The sequence below is a fragment of the Plecotus auritus genome (genome assembly GCF_963455305.1).
Source record: "Plecotus auritus genome assembly, chromosome: 10".
Taxonomy (NCBI): Eukaryota; Metazoa; Chordata; class Mammalia; order Chiroptera; family Vespertilionidae; genus Plecotus; species Plecotus auritus.
Genome location: NC_137785.1, coordinates 35,067,653 through 35,093,382, shown reverse-complemented (window position 1 = coordinate 35,093,382; position 25,730 = coordinate 35,067,653). Strand labels below are relative to the sequence as shown.

Sequence of the window (25,730 nt, the reverse complement as noted above, 5' to 3'; positions counted from 1 at the left end):
ACCACTGCCTCTTGCCCAGCCAGGCAGTCAATTGTTCAACTTGGAGCCTCAGTTTGCCTAGTTGTCAAGAGATGATCACAACAGCCTCTTTCTTGTGGGACTGAATGACATCCTGTATGCCAGCACTTAGCCTGAGGCTGACACATGACCCAGGGTGAGCTGGGACAACTGGACTTCAGACTCTGTGGAGAAAGGCACTGCGGGAGAAGCTGTGGACTCGGGTCTCAGAATGAGGCCCTTACAAGCAGCATAACTCATCGGTTTCAGTTTTCCCATTTGAAAAAAGGGATAACATTTTCTACCACACTGGATGTGGAACAGGTGAAATAAAGTTATCTCCCAGTCAAAGATTCTCCTGGAGGCTGGCTCTGCACACCCACAGGCCGCGGCTGAGATTTAAGAGACGTGACATAAGTCTCACCCTGGGCCTCAATCCCAGCGGCATTCTCTATGCCCTGGAGTGAATCCGATGAACACTGCCTGGTGTCCATTCCACCACACATCAGAGCTCGTCATGAAAGAAACCAGCCTTGCCTGGGGTTGGTTCAGGACAGGCAAATGACACAATTTTGGCCACTGAGATGGGAGAGGATGTGAGTTATTAAGACTCCCACAAAATATTCTGACTCTCCACCTGGCAAGGAGGTGGCAGGACTACACTTCCTAGAGCCCCTTTAGATTGGCCGGGTGGGCTGTGTGACTAGATCTCGTCGATGAGTTGTGAGGGGAATGACTGGGAGGTGGTGGTGCCTGTGTCCTGAGAGGTGTCCTGCCAACTGACAGTGGAGCTGCAGTGTGGGTGTGAAACAAACCTTGACTGATGTAAGTCACTGAGAGTTTCAGATGTCTGTTACTCAGCATAACCTGACTGAAACGGCACAAGTCCACTGGGGCATGGGGGAGAGCTTCTGAGAAAAGTCTCTTGCTCTTAAGAGAAATGATGAGGAAAGATGGCCTCTCTTCTTCATCCATGCATTGCTGGGTCCAGATATAACACCATGAGTCTGTGTTGCCCTCTCACGACAGCCTGAAGATGGATGAGGCCAATGCTGAGGGTGGAAAAGAGGAGGCGGAGGAACTAGGCCCTCGATAATGCTGTCACAATACCTGATTAAGCTTCCCTGAAGCCTGTTCTGCCTCTTAGCCTCCTTTTCTGTGAGATAACAAATTCCTACAATGTTTGAACCAGCCAAATTTCAGTCACTTGCACCCCACGGACACAGGCCCTGTACTCTGGGGGTTACTGAGCCTCTATGTATCAAGTGGATGTTGACATTCCCCATTCGGCTGCTTGTGTCTATACTTGCAGATTGTAAGGGTGATAAACTGGGACCCCCAACATCCCAAACAGAAGTTAGCTTCTCCAGGGTCGTCTTGCCAGCCACAAAGCCTGGGTTGCCTCTGCAAAGACAACTCCAAACCCCTAGGCTTCAATACTGCCAGGGCAGCAGAGGGGTGCTTCAGTGGTGCACTGGATTTTCTGAAAAAAAAAAAAAAAAAAAAAAAAAAAAAAAAAAAAAAAAACACCTCGCCTCCCCAGCGTGTACATATTATCCCTGCCCTCCTAGACCTTGACTTCTAATGCCTCCAGGAAAGGAAGAGAGAGCCCAAACAATAAAATGCATAAGCAATCTTCACCTTATGGGGTGACCTGGTAAAATGTAGCTCCACCACAGTTGGAAATTGAAGTATGGACATGTTTATTCTATTTTTTCAAAATGTCTATATCATATCCTGAGCACTAAAGGAAAACATCAGCAGTGGCTGGGGTCCATCAGAGGAAAGTGGAAGGTATGAGTGGCAGACATGAAGGCAGCTCCCCCAATATCTATTCTCTGCTTCTGCCCTGCTAACAGAATCCCAACAATATTTGGGGCAGCATCAGCTAACAGACTACATTTCCCAGACTCTCTTGCAGTTCTGGCCCATGAGTTAAAAGTGCTGCATGTGACTTTCAGGAAATCTCTGGAAGTGTGTTGTGGGTGCCATTGCCTCATCATCTCCTAAGGCTGAAGCTCCAGCAGCCACTTTTAAGACCAACAGGCAACAGGCCCAGGATGGCAGAGCATTGGTGAAGAGGAGCCTGGGTCTCTGACAATGTGGGAGAAATAAACTATTTCATCTGAATATCTGCTTTCTATATTATGCGGCTAAACCTAATCCTAACTTTAGTGGGACATACAGTCAAACCTCTGTTCTCAAACATGTCCCATCTCTAACAATTTGGTTCTTGACCAAGTTGTTCACTGAAAACATGTCTCCCTTTTCTAATACAGCTTCAGTTCTCAACCTGATAACCCTTCATGCTGATACTTCAGCATGACAAAAAAACGCCTCTCAGGCTACACCTCAGGAAATTGGGCTGTGAATATTTTCATGTTCTTTTTTTTTTTTTTTTGCTGCTGGTGAAATAGATAATTAGCACAATTTTAAAACATAAAGAGGCCATGAGTGTGCTGATGTTGCTAAGGATATGAAAGTGCTCACAAAACAGCCGAAACCGGTTTGGCTCAGTGGATAGAGCGTCGGCCTGTGGACTGAGAGGTCCCGGGTTCGATTCCGGTCAAGGGCACGTACCTTGGTTGCGGGCACATCCCCAGTAGGGGGTGTGCAGGGGGCAGCTGATTGATGTTTCTCTCTCATCGATGTTTCTAGCTCTCTATACCTCTCCCTTCCTCTCTGTAAAATATCAATAAAATATATTAAAAAAAAAAAAAAGAAAGTGCTCACAAAACAACAATCACAAGCATTAAAGAGATAGAAAAACTGTTGTTGATTTAAATAAAGGAAAAGCAGTTTGCCAGTGGTGACAGCATTTCGGAGGCAGTGATATGTGAAAAAGGGGTCTGGAACGTATTAATTCAATTGGCATTATTTTTAATGGGAAAAATGATTTGGTTTTCGAACAAATCGCTTCTCAAACAGCCTTCTGGAACGAATTACGTTCGAGAACCGAGGTTCCCCTGTATTTACTATACTTCATCTCTCAGCTACTGTCCTCAATCAAGACAACCTGTACTTTGTCCATTCACATAAAAATCTCAGTGCAAACTGATTGACCTATGCTGACCATTCTCTGGGGTGCTAAATAAGTCCCATTCAGGGCCATTCTATTACTGCCATGTCTGGTCAAGTTGAATGCAGGACATTCCAGCATCTCACCATGCACAGCTCTGGGCAAAAATCCTTAGAACAAGAGATCAAATATATCTTTAATATCTTCTGAGAAAATATAACGTATTCTTATCTTTTCTCAGAATTGGAAATCACTTTAAAATTAAAGGGCTTGAGGTTTTAGTGAGGAACTAACTAGCTGTAGTTTCAAGCGTCTCCAGGCACAAACTAGACAGACTGACTGACCCTAGGAAAGCCAAGGTGGGGGTTGCCTTAATATCAGCAGGGTTGGGCTACTGGGATGTTGGAACAGAGCTTCCCACTTGGCCACAGAGGAGAGGAACAAGAAAGACGTGAACGTGAGGAAGAGCCTCTCCTAGGTGGAAGGCTCCACTGCTATCCATCTCCTACCCTGACTGATGGGACAATGGAAGGGTAGGGCAGACAATGAAGCCACTATTGGCTGCCACTCCAACAGCCAGCCATCTTCATCTTTGTCCTTGCTGGTGGAGCCCAGATTCTGCTCTGGCGGCCCTTGATAATGCTGCCATGTGGTTTGAGCACATCCTGACAGTTTAAGACAGTCATGCTGGTCCAATGGGACCTTGTCAGGGGTTGATTCAGGAGTGGGCACTCTTGAAAACAAAGAGAAGCTTTCTCCTCTTCTTCTGCAGGGCACTGGTTTTGCTGGGGGCCACAGTAGCCATCGTGGGTCATGAGTGGAGCTGGTCCCTGAGGACCTCATTGCAGAACTAACCAGCCCTAAACCCACTCTAACTCTGGACTTACTATGTGATGATAAAGCCCCTTAATGCTTCCTGCCTTCTCGAGTTAGGCTTTCTGTCACTTGCAGTCAAATGCCTCCTAATAAAATGTACCACTCTTTATGGAGCTGAAGGAGAAAAACAGGAAAAAAATAAAAGCTAACCAGGTGGTCTGATGAGCAAAAGTCTAGGGCCCAGTCCAGCCCTGCCGGCTTGCAGAGCTGGGCATACAATTCTGCCTTTTAATGCTCTGAACTGAGTGGGTGGGTTATTATTCCTGCACAGGAGGGGAGCAAACTCCTGAGGACAGGGACTGCATCTGCCAGCCTCTGTACTCCAGCTGCCAGTATGGAACCACACTCAACAGGAACAGTCATCACCCTCATGGAGCACTTACTATGTACCAGGCACCTTTCCAAGTGCTGTAAAGGGTGGCCCTCCTTTAATATTCTTAACACTGCTCAGAGAAAGACATTTTAACTGTGAGCAAACTGAGGTGCAGAGAGGGAAAGTCACTTGCTCACACTCACATGGCAGGCAGGAGTAGGCCAATTTGCCATCTTGTCTCTTGGTAAATCTAAGATGGGCCACAAGACAGGTTCTGTCTATGAGGACCTTTGCCTTCCTAAAAGTAGCAACCTGCTGAAGAAGACAGCATGAGACAGAGGAGTCCCGAAGGAGAAATGTTTGGTGCTGGGCTGGAATGTCTGGCTCAGGACACACAGGCTCCAGGATGTCATGGGGCAACTATGCAGCAGGAAAAGAGGAAAGGAGATGAGGCCAGAGGCCACTGGGGCACCCTTACCTGCTCTCAGCCTCTTACTGCAGGCTGGTGATGGCCTGTGAAAGACACTTCTGGGGGTTTCAGGGATGAGGTGTGATAAGAACATCTGGCAAAACTTGAAGCCCAACAGCTGATAGAGATAAAAATGCTGAGATAATGGGCCACAGAGAGCTAAGGCAGGCTCCACCAGAGCCCTGGAAAGAGAAGGGTAGGGTGAGAAGAGCTTGAGTCCAAAGAAAAAGCAATAGTTTCCTACTTGTCGATGCCAGAGAGCATAGTACACAAAATCACAGCCATCAAGTGCCACAGTGTGGCAGCGACGCCCTCAGGAACCATGCATGTCGCCTTATTTTTTTCTTTTCTTTTTTTTTTAATTGTTAATTTTTTAAAATAAATCTTTATTCAGATTATTACAATTGTTTCTCCTTTTTCCCCCCATAGTTCCCGTCCACCCGGTTCCCACCCCACCTTCTGCCCTTACCTCCCCCGCACTGTCCTCATCCATGGGTGTATGATTTTTGTCCAGTCTCTTCCTGAACCCCCCATATCTCTTTCCCCCTGAGAATTATCAGTCCACTCCCTTTCTATGCCCCTGATTCTATTATATTCACCAGATTATTCTGTTCCTCAGGTTTTTAATTCACTTGATTTTTAGGTTCACTTGTTGATAGATATGTATTTGTTGTTCATAATTTTTATCTTTACTTTTTTCTTCTTCCTCTTCTTTAAGAATACCTTTCAGCATTTCATATAATACTGGTTTGGTGGTGATAAACTCCTTTAGCTTTTTCTTATCTGTGAAGCTCTTTATCTGCCCTTCAATTCTGAATGATAGCTTTGCTGGGTAGAGTAATTTTGGTTGTAGGTTCTTGCTATTCATCACTTTGAAAATTTCTTGCCACTCCCGTCTGGCCTGCATAGTTTCTGTTGAGAAATCAGCTGACAATCATATGGGTGCTCCCTTGTAGGTAATTAACTGTTTTTGTCTTGCTGCTTTTAATATTCTCTCTTTGTCTTTTGCTCTTGGCATTTTAATTATGATGTGTCTTGGTGTGGTCCTCTTTGGATTCCTGTTGTTTGGGGTTCTGTGCGCTTCCTGGACTTGTAAGTCTATCTCTTTCACCAGGTGGGGGAAGTTTTCTGTCATTATTTCTTCAAATAGGTTTTCAGTATCTTGCTCTCTCTCTTCTTCTGGCACCCCCATAATTCTGATGTTGGTACACTTGAAGTTGTCCCAGAGTCTTCTTACACTATCTTCAATTTTTTGGATTTTTTTTTCTTTTTGCTTTTTCGGTTGAGTGTTTTTTGCTTCTTTGTATTTCAATTCTTTGACTTGATTCTTGTGTTCCTTTAGTCTGTTGTTGGGTCTCTGTATAATATTTTTTATTTCAGTCAGTGTATGTTTAATTTCTAGTTGGTCCTTTTTCATATCTTCGAGGGTCTCGTTATATTTATCAGCCTTTTCTAGGATATTCTTGAAAAGCCTTATAACCGTGGTTTTGAATTCTATATCCAGTCGTTTGTTTTCCTCCATTTCTTTCGTTTGTGATCTGTTTCTTTGCCTCCGCATTTTCATTGCTTCCCTGAGTTGGTAGGGTAGATTTGTGTGCTAGGTTTCCTATATGGCCCAGTGGGTCGGCCTCCCCAGTTAACCTGAGGTGGACACTCTTGGTGCACCCTTTTGTGGACTGTGTGTACAGCCTTGTTGTAGTTAAGTCTTGATTGTTGTTGGTATCACTGGGAGGAATTGACCTCCAGGCCAGTTGGCTGTAAGGATCAGCTGTGTCTACACTGGGAGAAGTTCGGTGTTGGAGACAGCCTTATAGATTAGACTTGCCAAATTGCAATAGCCTCTGTGCTCAGCTTGGATGGGGTGGAGTCTCAGGGTGGAGCAGACAGTCTGGCTTCCAGTCAGCCTCGCCCTTGTGCGCGTGCGTGCCTGCAGACCTCTGCCTTCCCTGGCTCCCGAGTCTCCGCCCGAGAGTCCAGATTCCCCCCCGTAAGAGCACGGGTCCCCAGGGGCTCGCCTGGAACTGGGGTTCAGTGCAGTCAGAATTGGGGTTCAGTGCAGTCAGGAGCTTCGGACTCCCTTCTGCTAGGGAAAGCCTGTGGCAACCTCCGCAGCCTTTGTGCACACTGGCGCGCGCGCCTCTGGAACCCTGCCTGCTGGGGCTCCCCCGGGTCTCCCCCGGGTCTCCGAGTCTCCGAGTGCCTTTCTCTCTACCTGACAGTCCAGACTCCCCCTGTATGAGCCTGGGTCCACGGGGTTTCGCCCGGGACTGGGGTTCAGTGCAGTCAGAACTGGGGTTCAGTGCGGTCGGGGGCTTCCTTTCCCCTTCCGCCAGAGAAAGTCAGCCAGGCTCTCAGCCGCCCTTCCCTCTGCGCACACAAAGACCCTTTGCCGTACCTCCAATTCTCTGTGAGCTTTTCTCTTTCCTTCTAGTTGTAGAATTTTCACTCAGCCAGCTTTCCTGTGGTTCTGGATGGTGTCTGTTCTGTCTTTTAGTTGTAGTTTTGAAATTGTTGTGCGAGGCAGCAGTTTAGGTGCTTACCTATGCCGCCATCTTGGTTTCTCTCCCGCCTTAATTTTTTTTTTGTTCTCACCTGAGGATATTTTTTCCATTGATTTTTAGAGAGAGGGAGAAAGGAATTAAGAGAGGGAGGGAGAAAGAGAAACATCAATGTGAGAGTCACATCGATTGGTTGCCTCTCCCTATGTATCCTGACCAGTGCTGGGGATCAAACCTGCAACCCAGGTATGTGCCCCTGACTGGGAATTGAACCTAAGACCCTTTGGAATATGGGCCAATGTCCTATCCACTGAGCCACACTGGCCAGAGCGATGTTGCCCTAATTTGGAGAATGAGCTCAGGGTTCTTTGGCAGGAAGTAGAGTCTGGAGTCAGGGCCAGCCCTCTGGAATCACACAGGCCCAAGTTCCTGTCCTGATTCAGTAACTCCCAGAAGAGTGACCTTGACTAAGTGCATTCATCTCACTGAACCTCAGTTTTCCTTCTGCAAAATGAAATAATTCAACTATCCATCTGTGGAGCTGAGGTCATACAGATAGATCAATGGGATTGACTAGAGAACCCAGAAATAAATCCATGCAAATGTGACCAATTAATTTCCTCTTCCAATGAATTTTTGCTTTAAGGGGCAAAAGCAGTGTAATGGATCCTTTGCAATAAATGGTGGAACAAACTGGATATCTGTAGGCAAATAAAAGGAACTTCAACCTAAACCTCTCACCTCTTGCAAAAATTAACTCAAAATGGATCATAGACTTAAATGTAAACTATAAAACTTCTGGAAAAATAAACATAAAAATATCTTCAGGACCCAGATCTAGGCAAGTAATTCTTAGACTTTATACCAAAAGCATAATCCATAAAAAAAAAATCATAGTTTGGACCTCATCAAAATTAAAACTTTAGTTCTGCAAAAGACCCTGTTAAGATGAAAAGATAAACTAAAGCCTGGGAGGAAATATTTGCAAATCACATATCTGACAAAGGACTTGTGTCTAAATTATGGAAAGAATTCTCCTACATTGAAAAAGCATCAAATCCAATTAGAAAATGGGCAAAAGACATTTCACTGAAGAGATATAATTGACAAATAAGCAATGAAAGTGTGTTCAACATCGTTAGCCATTAGAGAAATGCAAATTAAAGCCACAGTGAGATATCATTACGCACCTATTGGAATGGTTAAAACAAAAACCAGTGATGACACCAAACGGTGTTGAGGAGGAGGAGAAACTGGAGCACTCCTACCCTGCCAGGGGGATGTAAAATAGTACAGCCACTCTCGAAAATAGTTTGGCAGTTCCTTTTAAAACTAAAAATGGACACACCACACAATAAAGCAATTGTATTTTTTTCTAAACACTTCTCTACTTGCAATACAGAGTAGTCAGTTCACCCATTCACTGAATTAATGCTGTTCTCAATTTGCTGAGCAAGGAGCACTCTCAGAAACATCTCTCCCCAGCTTTGAAGTATAACTAATAAAACTGTAATATATTTAAAGTGCACAATATGAATTGTGAAATGATTTCTACAATCAAGTTAATTAACACCTTTATCATCTCATGCAGTTACTTTTTTTGGGTGAGAATGCTTAAGATCTATTCTCTCAGCATATTTCAAGTGTATAATACAGAGTTATTAACCATTTGCCTCCCATAAGCATCTATAGACACAAGCAGCGGACCTTCCGTTTTGGACGTGTGGCGGCTAACTGATTTAACTATAGCCACCATACTGTCCATCTCAGAACCTATTAATCTCATAACTGGAACTCTGTACCCTTTGAGCAAAATCTCCCCATCTCCCCCACCCTCAGGCAACCACCATTCTATTCTCTTTGTTGAGTTTGACTTGTTTTAAGATTCTGCATAGAAGTGATACCATACAGCATATGTCTTTCTCTGTCTGACTTAATTCATTTAGCATAATGCCCTCCAGGCTCATTCATGCTGTTGCAAATAGCCGAATAACCCTTTTTCATGGCTGAATAATATTCCACTGTGTGTATATGCCACATTTCCTTTACTCATTCATTTGTCGACTGACATTTAGGTTGATTCCTTATCTTGGCAAGCAACTGTATTCTTGGGCATTTATCCCAGAGAAATAGAAACTTGTTTTCATGCATGCTCAGGGCATTAATTCTGAAGAACCTCTAGGGATTGTATCAATGCCTTGGTTTGATATTATATCCTAGTTAGCAGGATGTTAACACTGGGGAGGCTAGGTGAAGGAATTCCCTGTGCATTTCTTCTCAACTTCCTGTGAATTGTTATTATTTCCAATGAAAAGTTTAAAAATAATAATAATGGAGGACACCGAACCTTTGAAAAAAAAATACAAGCTCTCTGGAGTCATCAGTAGCATCACCCCTACGCATGACTCCTCTCCATGCCTCCTGTGTTCCATACGATTCTGCTTACTCCCTCCTTTCTGTGGCAAACTCTTACTAACCTTTCAAAGCCCCATTCAAGTGTCACTTCTTCCAGATAGCCAGCCTAGAACTTTGGGGCTGGACTGTACTCCCCTTGAGTCTATTTGAGCATGCATCAGAGTGCCCATCGGTTCTAAGACCCTCTCCCCATCACAGTCAGCAACACTGACAACAAGAGCCCCTGAAAAGTATTTCAAATAGTTCTTCCCTGAACCTGGCACACAAAAAGCTCTTGGGACCCTTTGCTGAATGAAAGCTGAATGGTACCTACTAGAAGATGAAAGAGTATGTTTTCCCCATTTTACAGCAGAGGCTTTCAATCAAACAGTGGTTTAGTTCAGTGGCTCTCAAAGTGTTTCCTGGACTAGCAGCATTGGTATGGCACATTCTACCACAGACCCACCAAGTTGGAAACTAGAGGGAGAGGCCCAGTAACTTGTATTTTAACAAGTCCTCCTCCTGGGTGATTCTGAGGCACACTAAAGATGGAGACCCACTAGCTTAGTGGACTGATCCTTGGTCTTATGGCAGGTGGCCTTATATAAACACAATCACTAACTTACTCCATCCTTTCATCAAACATATACCAAGAATCTTACCATGTGCCAGATCTGTGCTGTATGATAATCATACAGATGAACTGGGAAGGTCTTAGCTCTTGAAAAGCATGAATGTGCTCTCTCTCTCTCAACTGGGCTAATAGAATGGAGAATGCTCAAGGTCAGGAAATACTCAGGGAACTGAGGGGCAGAGTGGTAGCCCCTAGTGCTGGGGGAGGTTCAGGAAAGATTTCCTGGAGGAGGAGCACTAGTGCTCAAGTGGGCAGGAAAGGGGTGGGATGTGAGGGTCAAGAGTGAAGAATTAACCAGGCAGAGGTAAGAACATGAGAACTGAAATGCAAACAGCCTACCTAAGAAACTGGAAGTGACCAGTGATGATGACATGTGGCACTACAGAAAGCCGGAGAGACAGGTGGGGTATTGGAGGCCACAGGGAGGCACTGAGGCTGTGTCCTGAGGGCTCTAAGACACCCGGGAGCAGGGGACATATATGGCCAGATATAGAAAGATTTCCCCTGGCTGCTGAGTGGAGGATGAACCAGAGGAAGTGGGAGGGAAGCTGGGGGTTCAGGGAGGTGTCCAGGGTGGGGCAGTGGGGACAGAAGGTGAGGGTAGGGGCAGATATACTCAGAAGGCTGAAGACCACAGTAAAGGAAAGGACAAAGGGAGACATCCAGAATGAGGCCCATGGCTCAGGTCTGATGACAAGAGAATGGTGGGGGTCCCTGGGACCCCAGAGGAGGAAGTGCACAGGGCACCAGGGCTGAAGGTAGCTGGGTTTATCCTGGAGGCATGTGGAGTCATGGAGGAGTTGGGACAATCCCTTAGGCTACCAGACTGGGGAAGGATCCAAGGGGACAGGACTGAAGCCTGAGAGGCTATGAAAACTGGGTAATGCAGGTGGCCTGGTCTTGGGGAGTGCGGCTGGAGAGAGAAATATATGGCCATGGTGGAAGGCGAATTCTCTTGCTCAAACAAGTGATATAGGTATCAAGAAAGTGGCAACCAATATTCTGCTGCAAGATAAGCCAACAGGAGTCCAGCTCAGGCACAGCCAACCCTCTGATGACCTGATGACTTGCAGGGTGCCAGGAACCCCATAAAACGGCCTTGGACTTATAGGGTATGTGCATTTCCTGGGAAAGAAGGATCCCCAGGTTTCACCAGATTCCTTAGTTTGAAAAGAGTGGAGATTCTGACCTTTCTGGGGATGGCTTGTATCTTGCGTAGGTAGCCGAGCCTGGGGTGGAGAAGCTCCCAGAAGGCTGTCGGTAGGGAGGGGCTTTGTCGACCCCTGCTGGTGATGCTGTGTAAGGGGTTTCTGGGAAGCTAACAGGCCTGGAACAGACAGGAGGGAGGAAGAAGGTAGGTGAGTGAGGAAGATACCCTTGCCCTCACAGAGGAGGGACAGACAGACCTTTCACTCAGGTCCAACCACATCCCATCTACTTTATCTGCTAGCATCCCCTGGGGGTGGAGAGGGCTGCTGAGCAAAGGGCAGCAGGAAGCTGGGGATACCCCTGCCGTCCCCTCCCCCTCTCCCACTTTGGCCTCCCATGCCCTCAGCCACTGAGGCCCTGACCGGGGTCTGATAGGGCTGTCGTCCTGGGACGACATGCTTCTCTGCAGCTTAGATTCCTCCATTTCTTGAAAACCTTTCTTTATCTTTCCCCCCCCCCGCCAAAATATATCTTTATTGATTTCAGAGAGGAAAGGAGAGGGAGAGATAGAAACATCAATGATGAGAGAGAGTCACTGACTGGCTGCCTCTTGCAGGTTCCCTACTGGGGAATCAAACCAGCAACCTAGACATGTGCCCTTGACCAGAATTGAACCTGGGACCCTTCAGTCCGCAGGCTGACGCTCTATCCACTGAGCCAAACCAGCTAGGGCCTTCCTTTATCTTTTAATATATAACACTAGAGGCCTGGTGCACGAAATTCATGCACTGGCGGGGGGTGTCCCTCAGCCCAACCTGCACTCTCTCCAATCTGGGACCCCTCAGGGGATGTCTGACTGCCTGTTTAGGCCCGATCCCACAGGCAGTCGGACATCCCTTTCACAATCCGGGACTGCTGGCTCCCAACTGCTCGCCTGCCTGCCTGATTGCCCCTAACCGCTTCTGCCTGCCAACCTGATCACCCCCTAACCACTGCCCTGCCAGCCTGATCGACGCCTAACTGCTCCCTTGCCGGGCCCGATAGTCCCCAACTGCCCTCCCCTGACAACCTGGTCACCCCCAAATGACCTCCTCTGCATATTCCCTCTTTATTAGATAGGGTTTTTTCTTTAACATATTGGACAGCCCTAACTGGTTTGGTTCAGTGGATGGAGTGTCAGCCTGCAGACTCAAGGGTCCCAGGTTCGATTCCGGTCTAGGGCATGTACCTGGGTTGGGGGCACATACCCAGTGGGGAGTGTGCAGGAGGCAGCTGATCGATGTTTCTCTCTCATAGATGTTTCTAGCTCTCTATCTCTTTCCCTTCCTCTCTGTAAAAAATCAATAAAATTTATTTAAAAATAAAAAGAAACATTTAAGATTCCTCCATATCTGCCTCAGTGTGACTCAGTGGTTGAGACCCCAGGCTGCCGTGGCTGCGAGAGGATCGTGCCCTGGGGGTGAGCGCTCCTCCCAGGCTGAGACCCCAGCCCAGGCTGCTGCTGCTGGGAGGGGATCGCGCCCTGGGGGTGCGTGACCCGCCCAGGCTGAGACCCCAGGCTGCCACTGCTGGGAGGGGATTGTGCTGTGGGGAGTGAATTTGTTTTTGTTTTTTATAAAGGGTCTGGAGGGCCTCTGGGTTCTCAGCGGCAGCCCTCCCTGAGACTGGGGGACTCTGGTGGGGCTGGGAAGACTGGGTGCTGCCATTTTGTCGTGGAGTGATGGTTAATTTGCATATTACTCTTTTATTAGATAGGATATTCAAAAGAATTTATCTGTAAGGTATGTCACCACAATAAACTCTTTGAACTAGAATGGTAGCAATACCTATACACATGTGGGCTGTTCCCCTTCCCATTTCCCTGCCTCCCTCAGGAAGTTATCCCATCCTATACTCTGTGCTTATCAGTCCCTTGACCTTTTAAAAAATATATAGTTTTAACCATACATAGTATGGTGAATTTCCACTTCAGACACTGAGCTATTAGCACTAGGCCCTCACACAACAAGCTCAGATTGTAAGTTGAAGGAAAGGGAGGCAGGGACAGAGGGAGGAAGGCATGGATGAATGAAGGGAGGAGGGGGGAAGACAAAGGACAAGAAGGAAAGGAGAAAGACTTAGAAGGGACTGGAAAGAAAAGGAAGGAGAGAGAAAAGGACAGGAGGGAGGCAGGGACAGGGGTTGATGCCCTTGGGGGTCCTTACCTCTTGCTGTGCAGAGGCTGGGACTCCCGAAAGGGGACCATGGGGGTCTGCTTCGGGGGCCGGCTCAGGGACTGAGCGTGGCCGGGGGTAGCAGGAGCGGCCCATTTGGAGGCTGGTAGAGAGTTGTGGGAGGCGGGCCCACTCCACTGCCAGGGAACATTGCTGCGGTAGGGGGGCCGGCCCCCGGAGGGCATGCTGTCCTGCTCAGGCTTGGGCTCCGAGGTATTCGCGTCGTAGGTCTCTGGCCACCCCCTAGGAAAAGAAACTTTGTTAGGCTTGACTTCATCTCCTCGCCCCTCTTCTCCTTCTCTATTCATTTTCCTTCCTCTCCCTTCTCCCTGACCCAGGCTTCAAGTCAGCCAGTGTCCTCCATGGACTGGCTCGGCCCCCCTTAGCAGTACTTGGGGCCAGAAAGGCAGATCCCATCCTAGCTAGTTTGGCTCAGTGGATAGAGTGTTGGACTATGGACCAAAGGGTCCCGGGTTTGATTCCCATCAAGGGCACATACCTAGGTTGCAGGATCCTCCCTGGGCCTGGACCCTGGTCGGGGCATGTGCAAGAGGCAACCAATCGATGTGTTTCTCTTACATCAATATTTCTCTCTGTCTCTCCCTCTCTCTCTAAGAAAGAAAAAAAAAATCAATGAAAAAATATCCTCCATGAGGATTAAAAAAAAGAAAGAAAGGGAGATATCCTTAGGATCAAAGGATAGTATCTGCTTTGTTCCAAGAATTTCAATGACAGCTGGAAGAAGAGCAGGGGACCTACTTTACAGGATGGTTAAAAAAAAAAAGAGTCACAGACCTAGCCGGTTTGGCTCAGTAGATAGTTGGCCTGTGAACTGAAGGGTCACGGGTTCGATTCTGGTCAAGGGCACGTACCTTGGCTGCAGGCTCCTCCCCGGCCCAGGCCCTGGTCAGGGCTTGTGTAGGAGGCAACCAATCAATGTGTTTCTCCCACATCAATATTTCTCTTTCTTTCCCTCTCTCTTCTACTCTCTCTAAAAGTCAATGGAAAAATATCCTTGGATGAGGATTAAAAAAAAAAAAAAAAGCCACAAAATCCAGAACCTTGAAATAAATGCAGAACTAACGGCCTGTGACTCACCCAGACCAGGCTGGCACAGGAATTGCAGCATTTCTGGCTGCAGGTGGGGAGATTCTTGGGCTGGGTTGGCATTCTCCACTGAGGCTGCAGTGCAGCAAGGAGGGCTCTGAGCCTGAGGAAGGAGCTATGCTCAAGAAAACCACCTCCCAGCAGCTGTGGGAGCTCAGTTCAGAGTACTTGGCTTGGAAGCTCTCATGCCCCCATTGAGCCAGTCCTCTGTGACTCTCCTGAGTCCTCTGGAGCCCAGGGAACTTTCAGGGCTTGGTGGCTGCGAGCCCAGGACATGGCTACTAAAGTTATCAAAAGGTGACCCGAGGGTGTGCTCTGGCACCTGGCAGACACATTGCTCCTCAGCAGCATGAAGGTCAGAGCTGACATTTGGCAGCTTGTTGTGACAGTCAGAGAGGAATGGTACTGACAGTCCAGAGAAGAATGGTACCAGGTGAGGAATGACAAGAACACAAATGTCTAACAGAGTTCGTAGATATGGTAGGCTGGGTAGAAGTAGAGGAGGGCAGCATCCTGGCCCCAGGCAGTGCACACCTGCTGTTGCCTGCCCAGCTTCCACACCTGGCTCCTGAAAGCAGGTCTGTGGGTTCTGGGTAGGGCTTGACCCCATTGCTTGGCTCCAGGTAAGAGCATGTGACCTAGGTCTGGCCAGTCAGAAACTTCTCTCCTTCTGGACATGACTGACATACGACTGCCATGTGCCACTGCCATGTGCCCTAAAGTGGGGTCAATCAGACACAGTGGGCATCAACTCCGGAACTGTTTCTAAAACTACTGGAGGAAAATTCTGTTTCACTGTGGCTGCTGAGCTGGGGAGACCAATAGCTGGGGCTGTGAGGAGGAGTGGGCCATCTTTGTCCCCATGAAGTAGGAGATGGCTTCAGAATGACAGTAATGCAGAAAAAGAGGCAGATGATAGATTCCTGATGAGGGTGCCTGAGTCCTTGCACAGAGCCTTGCCTAAATTTTGCCCTGTCTCCCAATCTTGTCAAGCACATAAGCCAGCACAGTCACTCTTCTGCTTTATCATGCTTGAGTTGGTTCTGTTAATCCTGATCAGCCCATCACACTTTAGAGAGACGTACACGGAAACACAGAGAAGGTCACACAGGCAGTAAGAAATGAAACTACATTCAAACACAGTTGAGCCCTGATGGTGTAGTTCAGTTGGTTGGAGTGTTGTCCCATGCACTGAAGGGTTGCAGGTCCGATTTCGGTCAGGGAACATACCCAGGTTGTGGGTTCCCTCCCTGGTTGGACACGAATGATAGGCAACTGACTGATGTTTCTCTCTCTCCCTGAAATCAATAAAAACATATCCTTAGGTGAGAATTAAAATTTAACAAACCAACAGTGGACTCCAAAGCCCACAAAATTAACCACCATACACACTGGCCCACTGTGCGGTGGTTTGGGAACCACTGGGTAATTTTTTGGGTCCCCAACTCCTCCCCACCCCCGGCTGTCCCCCAGTTATTAATAGCTTCACCTTTGGCTAGAAGCCTCGGGGCATGACCTCAAAGAGGGAAACCTTCTCCAATCATTTTTTTTCTAATCATTCTTTTTTATTTTTTATTTTTTAATTTTTTTAATTTTATTTTTATTTTTTTTAAAATATATTTTATTGATTTCTTACAGAGCAGAAAGGGAGAGGACAGATAGTTAGAAACATCGATGAGAGAGAAACATCGATCAGCTGCCTCCTGCACACCTCCCACTGGGGATGTGCCTGCAACCCAGGTACATGCCCTTAACCGGAATCGAACCCGGGACCCTTCAGTCCGCAGGCCGACGCTCTATCCACTGAGCCAAACCGGTCAGGGCTCTTTTTTATTTTTTAAATTACAGTTGGCATACATATTAGTTTCAGGTGTACACCCGTGATAAGACATTATAAAACAAGTGACCGTCCTGAAAAATCTCATACCCATCTGACACCTTACATAGTTATTAGAATATTATTGACTATATTCCCTATGCTATACTTTACAACCCCAATGACTACACTATAACTACTAATTTGTACTTCTAAATCCCTTCACCTTTTTCATCCATCTCCCCAACCCCCTTCCCATCTGGCAACTATCAAAATGTTCTCTGTATATTTAATTCTGTTTCTGTTCTGCTTGTTTATTTTGATTTTTAGATTTAATTGTTGACAGATATGTATTTATTGCCATTTTATTGTTCATATTTTTGATCTTTATTTTTCTTCTTTAAAAAAATATGTTTTTGCCCTAACCGGTTTGGCTCAGTGGATAGTGTCGGCCTGCGGACTGAAGGGTCCCGGGTTCGATTCCGGTCAAGGGCATGTACCTAGGTTGTGGGCACATCCCCAGTAGGAGGTGTGCAGGAGGCAGCTGATCGGTGTTTCTCTTTCATCAATATTTCTAACTCTCTCTCCCTCTCCCTTCCTCTCTGTAAAAAATCAATAACATATTAAAAAATATGTTTTTATTGATTTCAGAGAGAGGAAGGGAGAGGGAGAGAGAGATAAACATCAATGAGAGAATCATTGATTGGCTGCCTCCTGCACGCCCCCTACTGGGGATTGAGCCTGCAATTTGGGCATGTGCCCTAACCAGGAATTGAACCATTACTTCCTGTTTTATAGGTCAATGCCCAACCACTGAACCTCACTGGCTGGGTTCCTTCTTTTTCCTAAAGAAGACTCTTTAACTTTTCATATAATACTGGTTTGTTGGCGATGAACTCCTTTAGCTTTTTCTTGTCTTCGTAGCTCTTTATCTGACCTTCAATTCTAAATGAGAGCTTTGCTGGGTAATCTTGGTTGTAGGTCCTTGCTTTTCATCCAATCAGGTTGAAGGCAGCAGACAGTGGTGGAGAGGCAGGGCTCCTGGGCTCTTTCAAATTCCAGTTCTGCCCCTTATGGCCTCAATGGCCTTGAGTAAGAGATTTCCTTATAAAAACCTCAGTTTCCTAATCTGTAAGATGGGGTGGTTGTGAGCATTCTAGATACATTAGTAGAAAGTCTGGTGCTTAATAAACAGGCATTTCTTTCTGGCAGTTTCTGTTTGGCTAGTCTTCTCCAGCCAATTCTGTGGACAGCCTCCTTGTTCTTCCCATATGTTCAGAATCCAAAGTCTCTCTTTCACTTTCTTCTTTAATTTTTAATTGTATTATTATTTTAAATATTTATTAAATTGATTGGGATGACACTGATCAACATGGACATATACGTTTCAGGGGTGGATATCTATGTTACCAGATCTGTATATTGCACTGTGTGCCCACCATCCAAAGTCAAATCTTCTCATGTCATCTTATATTATGACCACTTTCTCCCTCCACCCCTTTTCCTCTGGCAATCACCACACTGCTGTTTGTGTCCAGGAGTTTCAGTTTTATATCCCACATATGAGTGAAATAATTTAGTTTTTAGCTTTTTCTGACTGACTTATTTCACTTAGCATAATGTTCTCAAGGTCCATCCATATTGTTGTAGATGGCACTATTTTGTCATTTCTTATGGCTGAGTATCATTATGTATATGTACCACATCTTTATCCAGCCCTCTATCGCATGACACTTTGGCTGTTTCCATGTCTTGGCCACCATGAATAATGCTGCAATGAACACAGGGGTGCATATATCTTTGCAGATACATGATTTTGAGTTTCTTGGGTATATACTCAGGAGAGGGATTGGTGGGCCATATGGTAGCTCTATTCTTAAATTTTTTGAGGGATTGCCAGACGGCTTTCCATAGTGGTTGTACCAGTCTACATTCCTACCAGCAGTGAATGAGGGTTCCCTTTTTTCCACAACCTCTCCCACACTTGTTATTGCTTGTTTTATTGATAGTATCCACTCTAACAAATGTGAGGTGGTATCTCATTGTAGTTTTGATTTGCATTTCCCTAATTGCGAGACTGAACTTCTTTTCATACAGCTATTGGCTGTTCACAGGTCTTCTTGGGAGAGGTTATTTTCAGATCCTCTGCCCACTTTTTTAATGGGTTGTTTGGTATAGAGTTTTATGAGTTCTTTATATTTTGGAAATTAAATTTTTGTTGGAAATACTGTTCGCAAATATCTCCCATCTGGTTGGCTGCCTCTTTGTTTTGTTGTCAGTTTCTCTTGCTGTGCAGAAGTTTTTAGTTTGATATAGTCCCCATTCATTTATTTTTGCCTTTACTTCCCTTGCCTTTGGGTCAAATTCATAAAATGTTCTCTATAATCAAAGTCCTTAAGTTTGATACCTATCTTTTCTTTTGTGCAACTTAGTGTTTTGGGTCTTATATTTAGGTCTTTGATCAATTTTGAATTAATTTTTGTACGTGAAGACAAACTATAATCCATGTGGCTTTCTAGTTTTCCCAGCACCATTTATTGAAGAGACTATCTTTATTCCATTGTGTTTCTGACTCCTTTGTCGAAAATTACCTGTCCATATTCATGTGATTTTATAGCTGGGCTCTCTACTGTTCCATTCATCTGTGTGTCTGTTTCTCTGCCAATACCATACTGTTTTGATTATCGTAGCTCTGTAGTATAATTTGAAGTCAGGTAGTGCAATACCTCCAGCTTCATCCTTTTTTTCTCAGGATTGCTTTGGCTCTTTGGGGGTCTTTTGTGGTTCCATAAAAATCTGATGATTTCTTGTTCTATTTCTTTAAAAAATGACACTGGGATTTTGGTGGGGAATGCATTAAATCTGTATATTGCTTTGGATAATATGGCCATTTTAACTATGTTGATTCTTCCAATCCATGAACATGGGATACTTTTCCATTTTGTTGTGTCTTTTTCAATCTCTTTTAATAATGCTTTGTAATTTTTAGGATACAGGTCTTTCATGTTCTTTGTTAAGTTTATTTGTAAGTATTTTATTTTTTTGGTTGCAATTGCAAAAGGAATTTTTTCCCCCTGAAGTTTTGTTATTAGTATACAGAAAGGCAATGGATTTTTGCACACTGATTTTGTATCCTGCAACTTGACTGTATTTATTTATTGTTTCTAATCGTTCCCTTGCCTAATTGCTCTGGCTAGGACTTCCAGCACTATGTTGAATAAAAGTGGTGAAAGTGGACATTCTTGTCTTGTTCTTGATCTTACAGGAAAAGCTTTCAATTTTTCACCATTAAGTAGTTGCGGGTTTATCCTATATGGCTTTATTTTGTTGAGGTATTTTCCTTCTATTCTTATTTGAGTGTTTTAATCATAAATGGATGTTATGTCATATCAAATGCTTTTTCTGCATCTACTGACAAGCTCATGATTTTTATTCTTTCTTTTGTTAATGTGGTGTATTACACTGATTGACTTGCATGTATTGAACCACCCTTGTGCCCCTGAAATGAACCCCACTTGATTGTGATGTATTATTTTTTGATGTACTGTTGTATTCAATTTGCTAGTATTTTGTTTAGGATTTTTGCATCTGTATTAATCAGAGATATTAGTCTGTAGTTTCCTTTTTCTGTGTTACCTTTGCCAGGTTTTGGTATCAGGGTTATATTGGCCTCATAGAATGTGTTAGGAAGTATTGCCTCTTCTTCAATTTTTTGGAAGAGTTTGAGAAGGATAGGTTTTAAATCTTCTTTGAACATTTGGTAGAATTCTCTGGTGAAGTCATCTGTTTCTGGACTTTTATTTTTGGGGAGGATTTTGATGGCTGTTTCAATTTCCTCACTGCTGATCCATCTATTTAGATTTTCCAATTCTTCATGATTTAGTCTAGGAAGGTTATATATTTCTAGGAACTTATCCATTTGTTTTAGATTATTGAATTTGGTGGCATATAGTTTTTCATGATATTCTAGTATGATCCTTTGTATATCTGTAATATCTTTGGTGACTTCTCTCTTATTTCTGAGTTTGTTTATGTGGGTCTTTCCTTTTTTTTCCTTAGTGAGTCTAGCTAGGGGTTTGTCAACTTTAATAATCTTTTCTAAGAACCAGCTTTTTGTTTTATTATTTTTTGTATAGTTCTTTTGTTTTCTATTTATTCAATTCTGCTCTAATTTTTATTATTTCCTTTCTTCTGCTGACGTTGGGCTGTTTTTGTTCTTCTTTTTCTAGCTCTTTAAGATATGATGTTAGGTTGTTTACTTGGGATTTCTCATTTCTTGAGATAGACCTCTTTTTTTTTTTTTAATATATTTTATTGATTTTTTTACAGAGAGGAAGGAAGAGGGATAGAGAGCTAGAAACATCGATGAGAGAGAAACATCGATCAGCTGCCCCCTGCACACCTCCCACTGGGGATGTGACCACAACCAAGTTACGCGCCCTTGACCGGAATCGAACCCGGGACCCTTCAGTCCGCAGGCCGACGCTCTATCCACTGAGCCAAACCGGTTTTGGCGAGATAGACCTCTTATTACTGCTTTCACTGCATCCCAGAAGTTTTGATATGTTGTATTGTCATTCTCATTTGTCTCTATATATCTTCTGATCTCATATTTTAGTTCTCCTTTGACCAGTCATTTTTTTAGTAGTATGTTGTTTAATCTCCATGTATTTGTGGTTCCTTACTTACTTTTTGCAATTTATTTCTAACTCCAGGGCACTGTAATCAGAAAATATGCTTGGTATAATTTCAACCTTCTTGAATCTGTTGATGATGCTAGTTTTGTGATCCAATATATGGTCTACCCTTGACAATATTCCATGTGCACTGGAGAAGAATGTATAATCTGATGTTCTGGGATAAAAGGTTCTGTAAATGTCAATTATGTCCATTTGGTCTAGTGTTTCATTTAAGGATGGTATTTCTTTATTTTCCGTTTGTTTGATCTGCCTAGATATTTCAATGGAGTATTAAGGTCCCCAACTATGATTGTGTTTTGATCTGTTTCTTCCTTTAGTTCTATGAGATGTTTTATGTATTTCACTGCTCCCTTGTTGGGTGCATATTCTTAATAGAAGTTATGTTTTCTTGATGTAATGTCCCCTTTATCATTATAAAGTGTCCATCTTTGTCTCTTGTTATCTTGAAAACTATTTTGCTAGATATAAGTATGGCTATACCTGCTTTTCTGTGGATGCTATTTGCTTGGAGAATCATTTCCTACCCTATTAGTTTAAATATACCTTTGTCTTTGCAGCTTGGATGTGGGCAGCACATGGTTTTGTTTTGTTTTGTATCTACTCTGCTACTCTGTGCCTCTTTATTGGTGAATTCAGGCCATTTACATTTAGGGTAATTATTGATGTACTAGAGGCCTGATGCATGAAAATTCATGCACTGGGGGGGAGGGGTCCCTCAGCCCGGCCTGCCCCCTCTCACAGTCCGGGAGCCCTCAGGGGCGGGAGGCAACCAGGCAATCAGGGGAAGGTGACACCCCATCACGCCTCTGCTGCTGCTACTGCTGGCAGCGCAAGCCTCAGGTCACCTGAGCCTCGGGCAGTGCTGGGTGGCTGGGCAGTCGCCATCCAAGGCTTGCCTGTGCCTCAGGTTGGCCCTGGGCAGCTGGGAAGCCGCCATCTGAGGCTTGCCTGCACCCCAGGCCAGCCCTGGGCAGCTGGGGGGCTGAGGGACTCTGGAGGCAGGTGCACGGAGTGGCCGGGCCTGCCTGGGGGTGGGCCTGGCCTTGCCCCGGGCCTGACGCCCCGAAGGGGCTGAGGGGACTGGGTGCTGCCATCTGTGGCTATGGGCATGGCCATATTTGAGGGTGTGGCAGTCAATTAGCATATTCCCTCTTTATTAGATAGGATGAGTATCTCCTATAGCCATTTTACCTTTTATTTTCTAATTGTTCTGTGCCTCAATTGGTTCTTTTCCTTTGTGTTTCTGTCTGTTGTGTTTGTTTAGTGGTATTCCATTCTTTCCATGGTTTCCTCTTTTTTTTTTTTTTTAAGCTATGTGTCCTGGTTTGGGGATTTTTGTGTGTTTACCATTAGGTTTATACAAAATAAACTTGCATATATACCGTAGTTTTTTTTTTTTTCCTTTTGAGTGCACCTGATCTTCATCCTCTTTGCCAGTACAGACCTTTACCCCCTCCTCTTTTATGTTTTTTGGTTGTCTGTCACAAATTATCTGTGTTTATGCTGTAAGTTTTTTGGTGATCTTACTCATAGTGTTGTGACTTTATGCTATGTGTTTCAGGTAGAATAACTCCCTTGCAATGGAGGTTTTCTGGTAATAAAATCCCTCAATTCTGTATGTCTGGGAATGTTTTTATTTCTCCTTCATATTTAAAGGATAACTTTGCTGGATATTATTATTCATGGCTGGGAATTTCTCTCTTTCAGAGTCTGAATATTTGGTTCCACTCTCTTCTGGCTGGTAGAGTTTCTGCTGAGAAGTTGGATGAAATTCTGATGGGTTTTCCTTTGTAGGTCACTTCCTTCTTTTCCCTGGATGCTTGGAGAATTATTTTTTCTCATTAATTTTAAAAAATATATATTTTTATTGATTTCAGAGAGGAAGGGAGAGGGAGAGATAGAAAAATCAATGACAAGAGAGAATCATTGATCGGCTGCCTCCTGCATGCCCCACACTGGGGATCAAGCCCACAACCCCGGCATGTGCCTTGACCGGGAATCGTGTTCAACCACTGAGCCATGCTGGCTGGGCTGTCATTAATTTTTGACAGCTTCAATACTAAGTGCCTTGGAGAGGGCCTGGTTGGATTGAGGTAACTAGGTGTTCTGTTTGCTTCTTGGGATTCGAGCATTAATTCTTTCCATAGATTTGGGAAGTTCTCATCCACTATTTGTTTTAATAGACTCTCCATTCTATGCTCCCTCTCTTCCTCCTCTGCAATGCCTATAATTCTTTTTTTTTCTTTTATATATATTTTTATTAAGGTATTATATGTGTACATATCTTACCATTGGCCTATAATTCTAATATTGCTTTTTCTGATTGTTCTCATAGAGCTTTTTCACCTTTATTTATGCTCAGGTCTCTCTCTTCTTCCCTCTGCATCATTTCTTGATTCCTATCTTCAATATCACTAATTCTTTCCTCCATCTGGTTGGTTCTGTTTTCTATGCTCAGTAGTTCACTTTTAATCTCCTTAATTGCATGCTTCATTTCCAGGATTTCTGATTGGTTCTTTTTAAAAGTTTCAATCTTTTTGGTAAAGTACTTGCTTTATTTTCTGAGTGCACTTAATTGCCTGTCAGTATTTTCTCACATATCCTTGAGTATTTTCAGGACTGCAATCTTAATATCTCTGTCATTTATATCACACTAGAGGCCTGGTGCACGAAAATTCGTGCACTGGAGGGGTGTACCCCTCAGTCCAGCCTGCTCCCTCTCACAGTCCTGGAGCCTAAGCCACAGTCTGGACTCCCTCTGTGGGAGGCGACCTGACTGAACAGGGAAGGCACTGCCCCCATCATCCCGCTGCTGCTGCTGTTGCCACTGCCAGCTGCAGGGGCTGCAAGGCCTGAGCCTTGAGCCTTGCAGCTACCTGAGCCCATAGCTGCCTGAGCCCCAGGCCTCGCAGCCACCAGGGCTCACGGCTGCCTGAGCTCCAGGCCTCTCAGCCACCAGGGCTCACGGCTGCCTGAGCTCCAGGCCTCACAGCCACCAGGGCTCATGGCTGCCTGACCCCTAGGCCTCGCAGCCACCAGGGCTCATGGCTGCCTGACCCCTAGGCCTCGCAGTCACCAGGGCTCATGGCTGCCCGAGCCCCAGGCTTCGCAGCCACCAGGGCCCATGGCTGCCCAAGCCCCAGGCCTCATAGTTGCCAGGGCTCTCGGCTGCCCAAGCCCCAGGCCTCGCAGCCGCCAGGGCTCATGGCTGTCCAAGTCCCAGGCCTCGCAGTCGCCAGGGCTCATGGCTGCCTGAGCCCATAGCTGCCTGAGCCCACGGCGGGCTGAGCCCACGGCGGGCTGAGCCCATGGCTGCCTGAGCCCCGGGCCTCACAGCTGCTTGAGCCCACAGTTGCCATGAACCCAGCGCCATGCAGTGCTGGCCCCCCCTGTCTGTGTCTGCTTCTGGGCCGCCCGAGCCACCATGCCGGCTTGCGCAGGACCCCTGCCTCTGTCTCCATCTCTGCTCCAGGCCTCACCTGCGTGTACAACCTCCTCCTGTTGGTCATGAACAGTTAGGGAGTTTTAGCCTAATTTTCATATTATCTCTTTATATATAGAGATATTTCCATGTGTTTCAGCTTGCTTTCTGGGGATTTTTCCATTTTCTTTCTGACCATCCTTGTTAGCGTGGTTATTCATGGTGTTTGCTCTTCTCCTCTGTCTAGGCATGCAGCTTACTTTGGAGAGGTCTTTCTACTATTTTCCAGTAGATGGCGCTGAATCACAAGATTTTTTTTTTTTTTTTTTTTTAGCTTTGCGATCTCCCAGTCTTGAACCTCCGCGGCTTCCATAAGACAGTACAGCCTTACTGCTTGGGAGTGGGGTTTGTGTTGCCCTCACAGTAATGGTGGCTTCTGACCTCTGTGGGGTCCTGTCCCAAGCACCCTTCCTGGGACCACTCACAGAGGGAAACCGGTTCTACTGCAATAGCTCTTGCCAATAATATGCTCCTGGACTGACTCCAAGGGCAAAGGGAGGCGAGTTATGGGAGTCCAAGTGGCAGCAGTGCTCTGTGATTCTGTTTCTTTGCCTCAAATACCACTGCCGGCAAAAAGTGCAGAGCTGTATGGCAGAACCCCATTCTCTGTCCGGTGTCTGATGACTCAAGACACTGTGCACTCCCTCACCGCTCGCCTTGCTGGGCTGCCCCTTCCCCCTCTCCCCACTGCAGCTCTCTGTTCCTCCTGGCCAAGGAAGCGCCTGCTACTGCCCGTTTCTCCATTTTCCCAGCCAAGGCACAAGCTCTCAGCGGCAGGGCTATGTCTGCAGGCTGACTGTGCTTTCCTCTCTTCTTGACTCCCCATTTAATCCCAGTTGCCCACTTTTAGATGTTTCAATGTGTGGGTCTCTCAGGCATGTGTCTGTGTTGAGCAGAGATTTCTTTGTTGAATTATAGTTCGTTAACTTGTTGAAATTTCACAGGGAGAGGACAAAGTGTGCTCTCACGCTGCCATTCCTCTGAGGCCTCTCTCTTCCACTTTCTTAAGTCCAATCACACCCACCCGAGGTTCTGGAACAAATTTCTCTCCAGCCATCTGAAAG

General features: G+C 45.4%; 1 protein-coding gene across 6 annotated transcripts in view; it reads right to left on the bottom strand.

The window, feature by feature from the left end:
- The window catches only part of SIPA1L3 (signal induced proliferation associated 1 like 3), a 355,228-nt gene that overhangs the window by 58,255 nt on the left and 271,243 nt on the right, over nt 1–25,730 (bottom strand). For 5 of the 6 annotated variants that reach the window (XM_080644838.1, XM_080644840.1, XM_080644841.1 and 2 more), the window contains 2 exons: nt 13,554–13,805; nt 11,390–11,527 (listed from right to left, as the gene is read on the bottom strand). In XM_080644838.1, coding sequence (XP_080500964.1) covers nt 11,390–11,527; nt 13,554–13,805 — 390 coding nt within the window. The remainder of the gene's footprint in view (nt 1–11,389; nt 11,528–13,553; nt 13,806–25,730) is intronic. The other variant, XM_080644843.1, reaches the window with a different exon arrangement.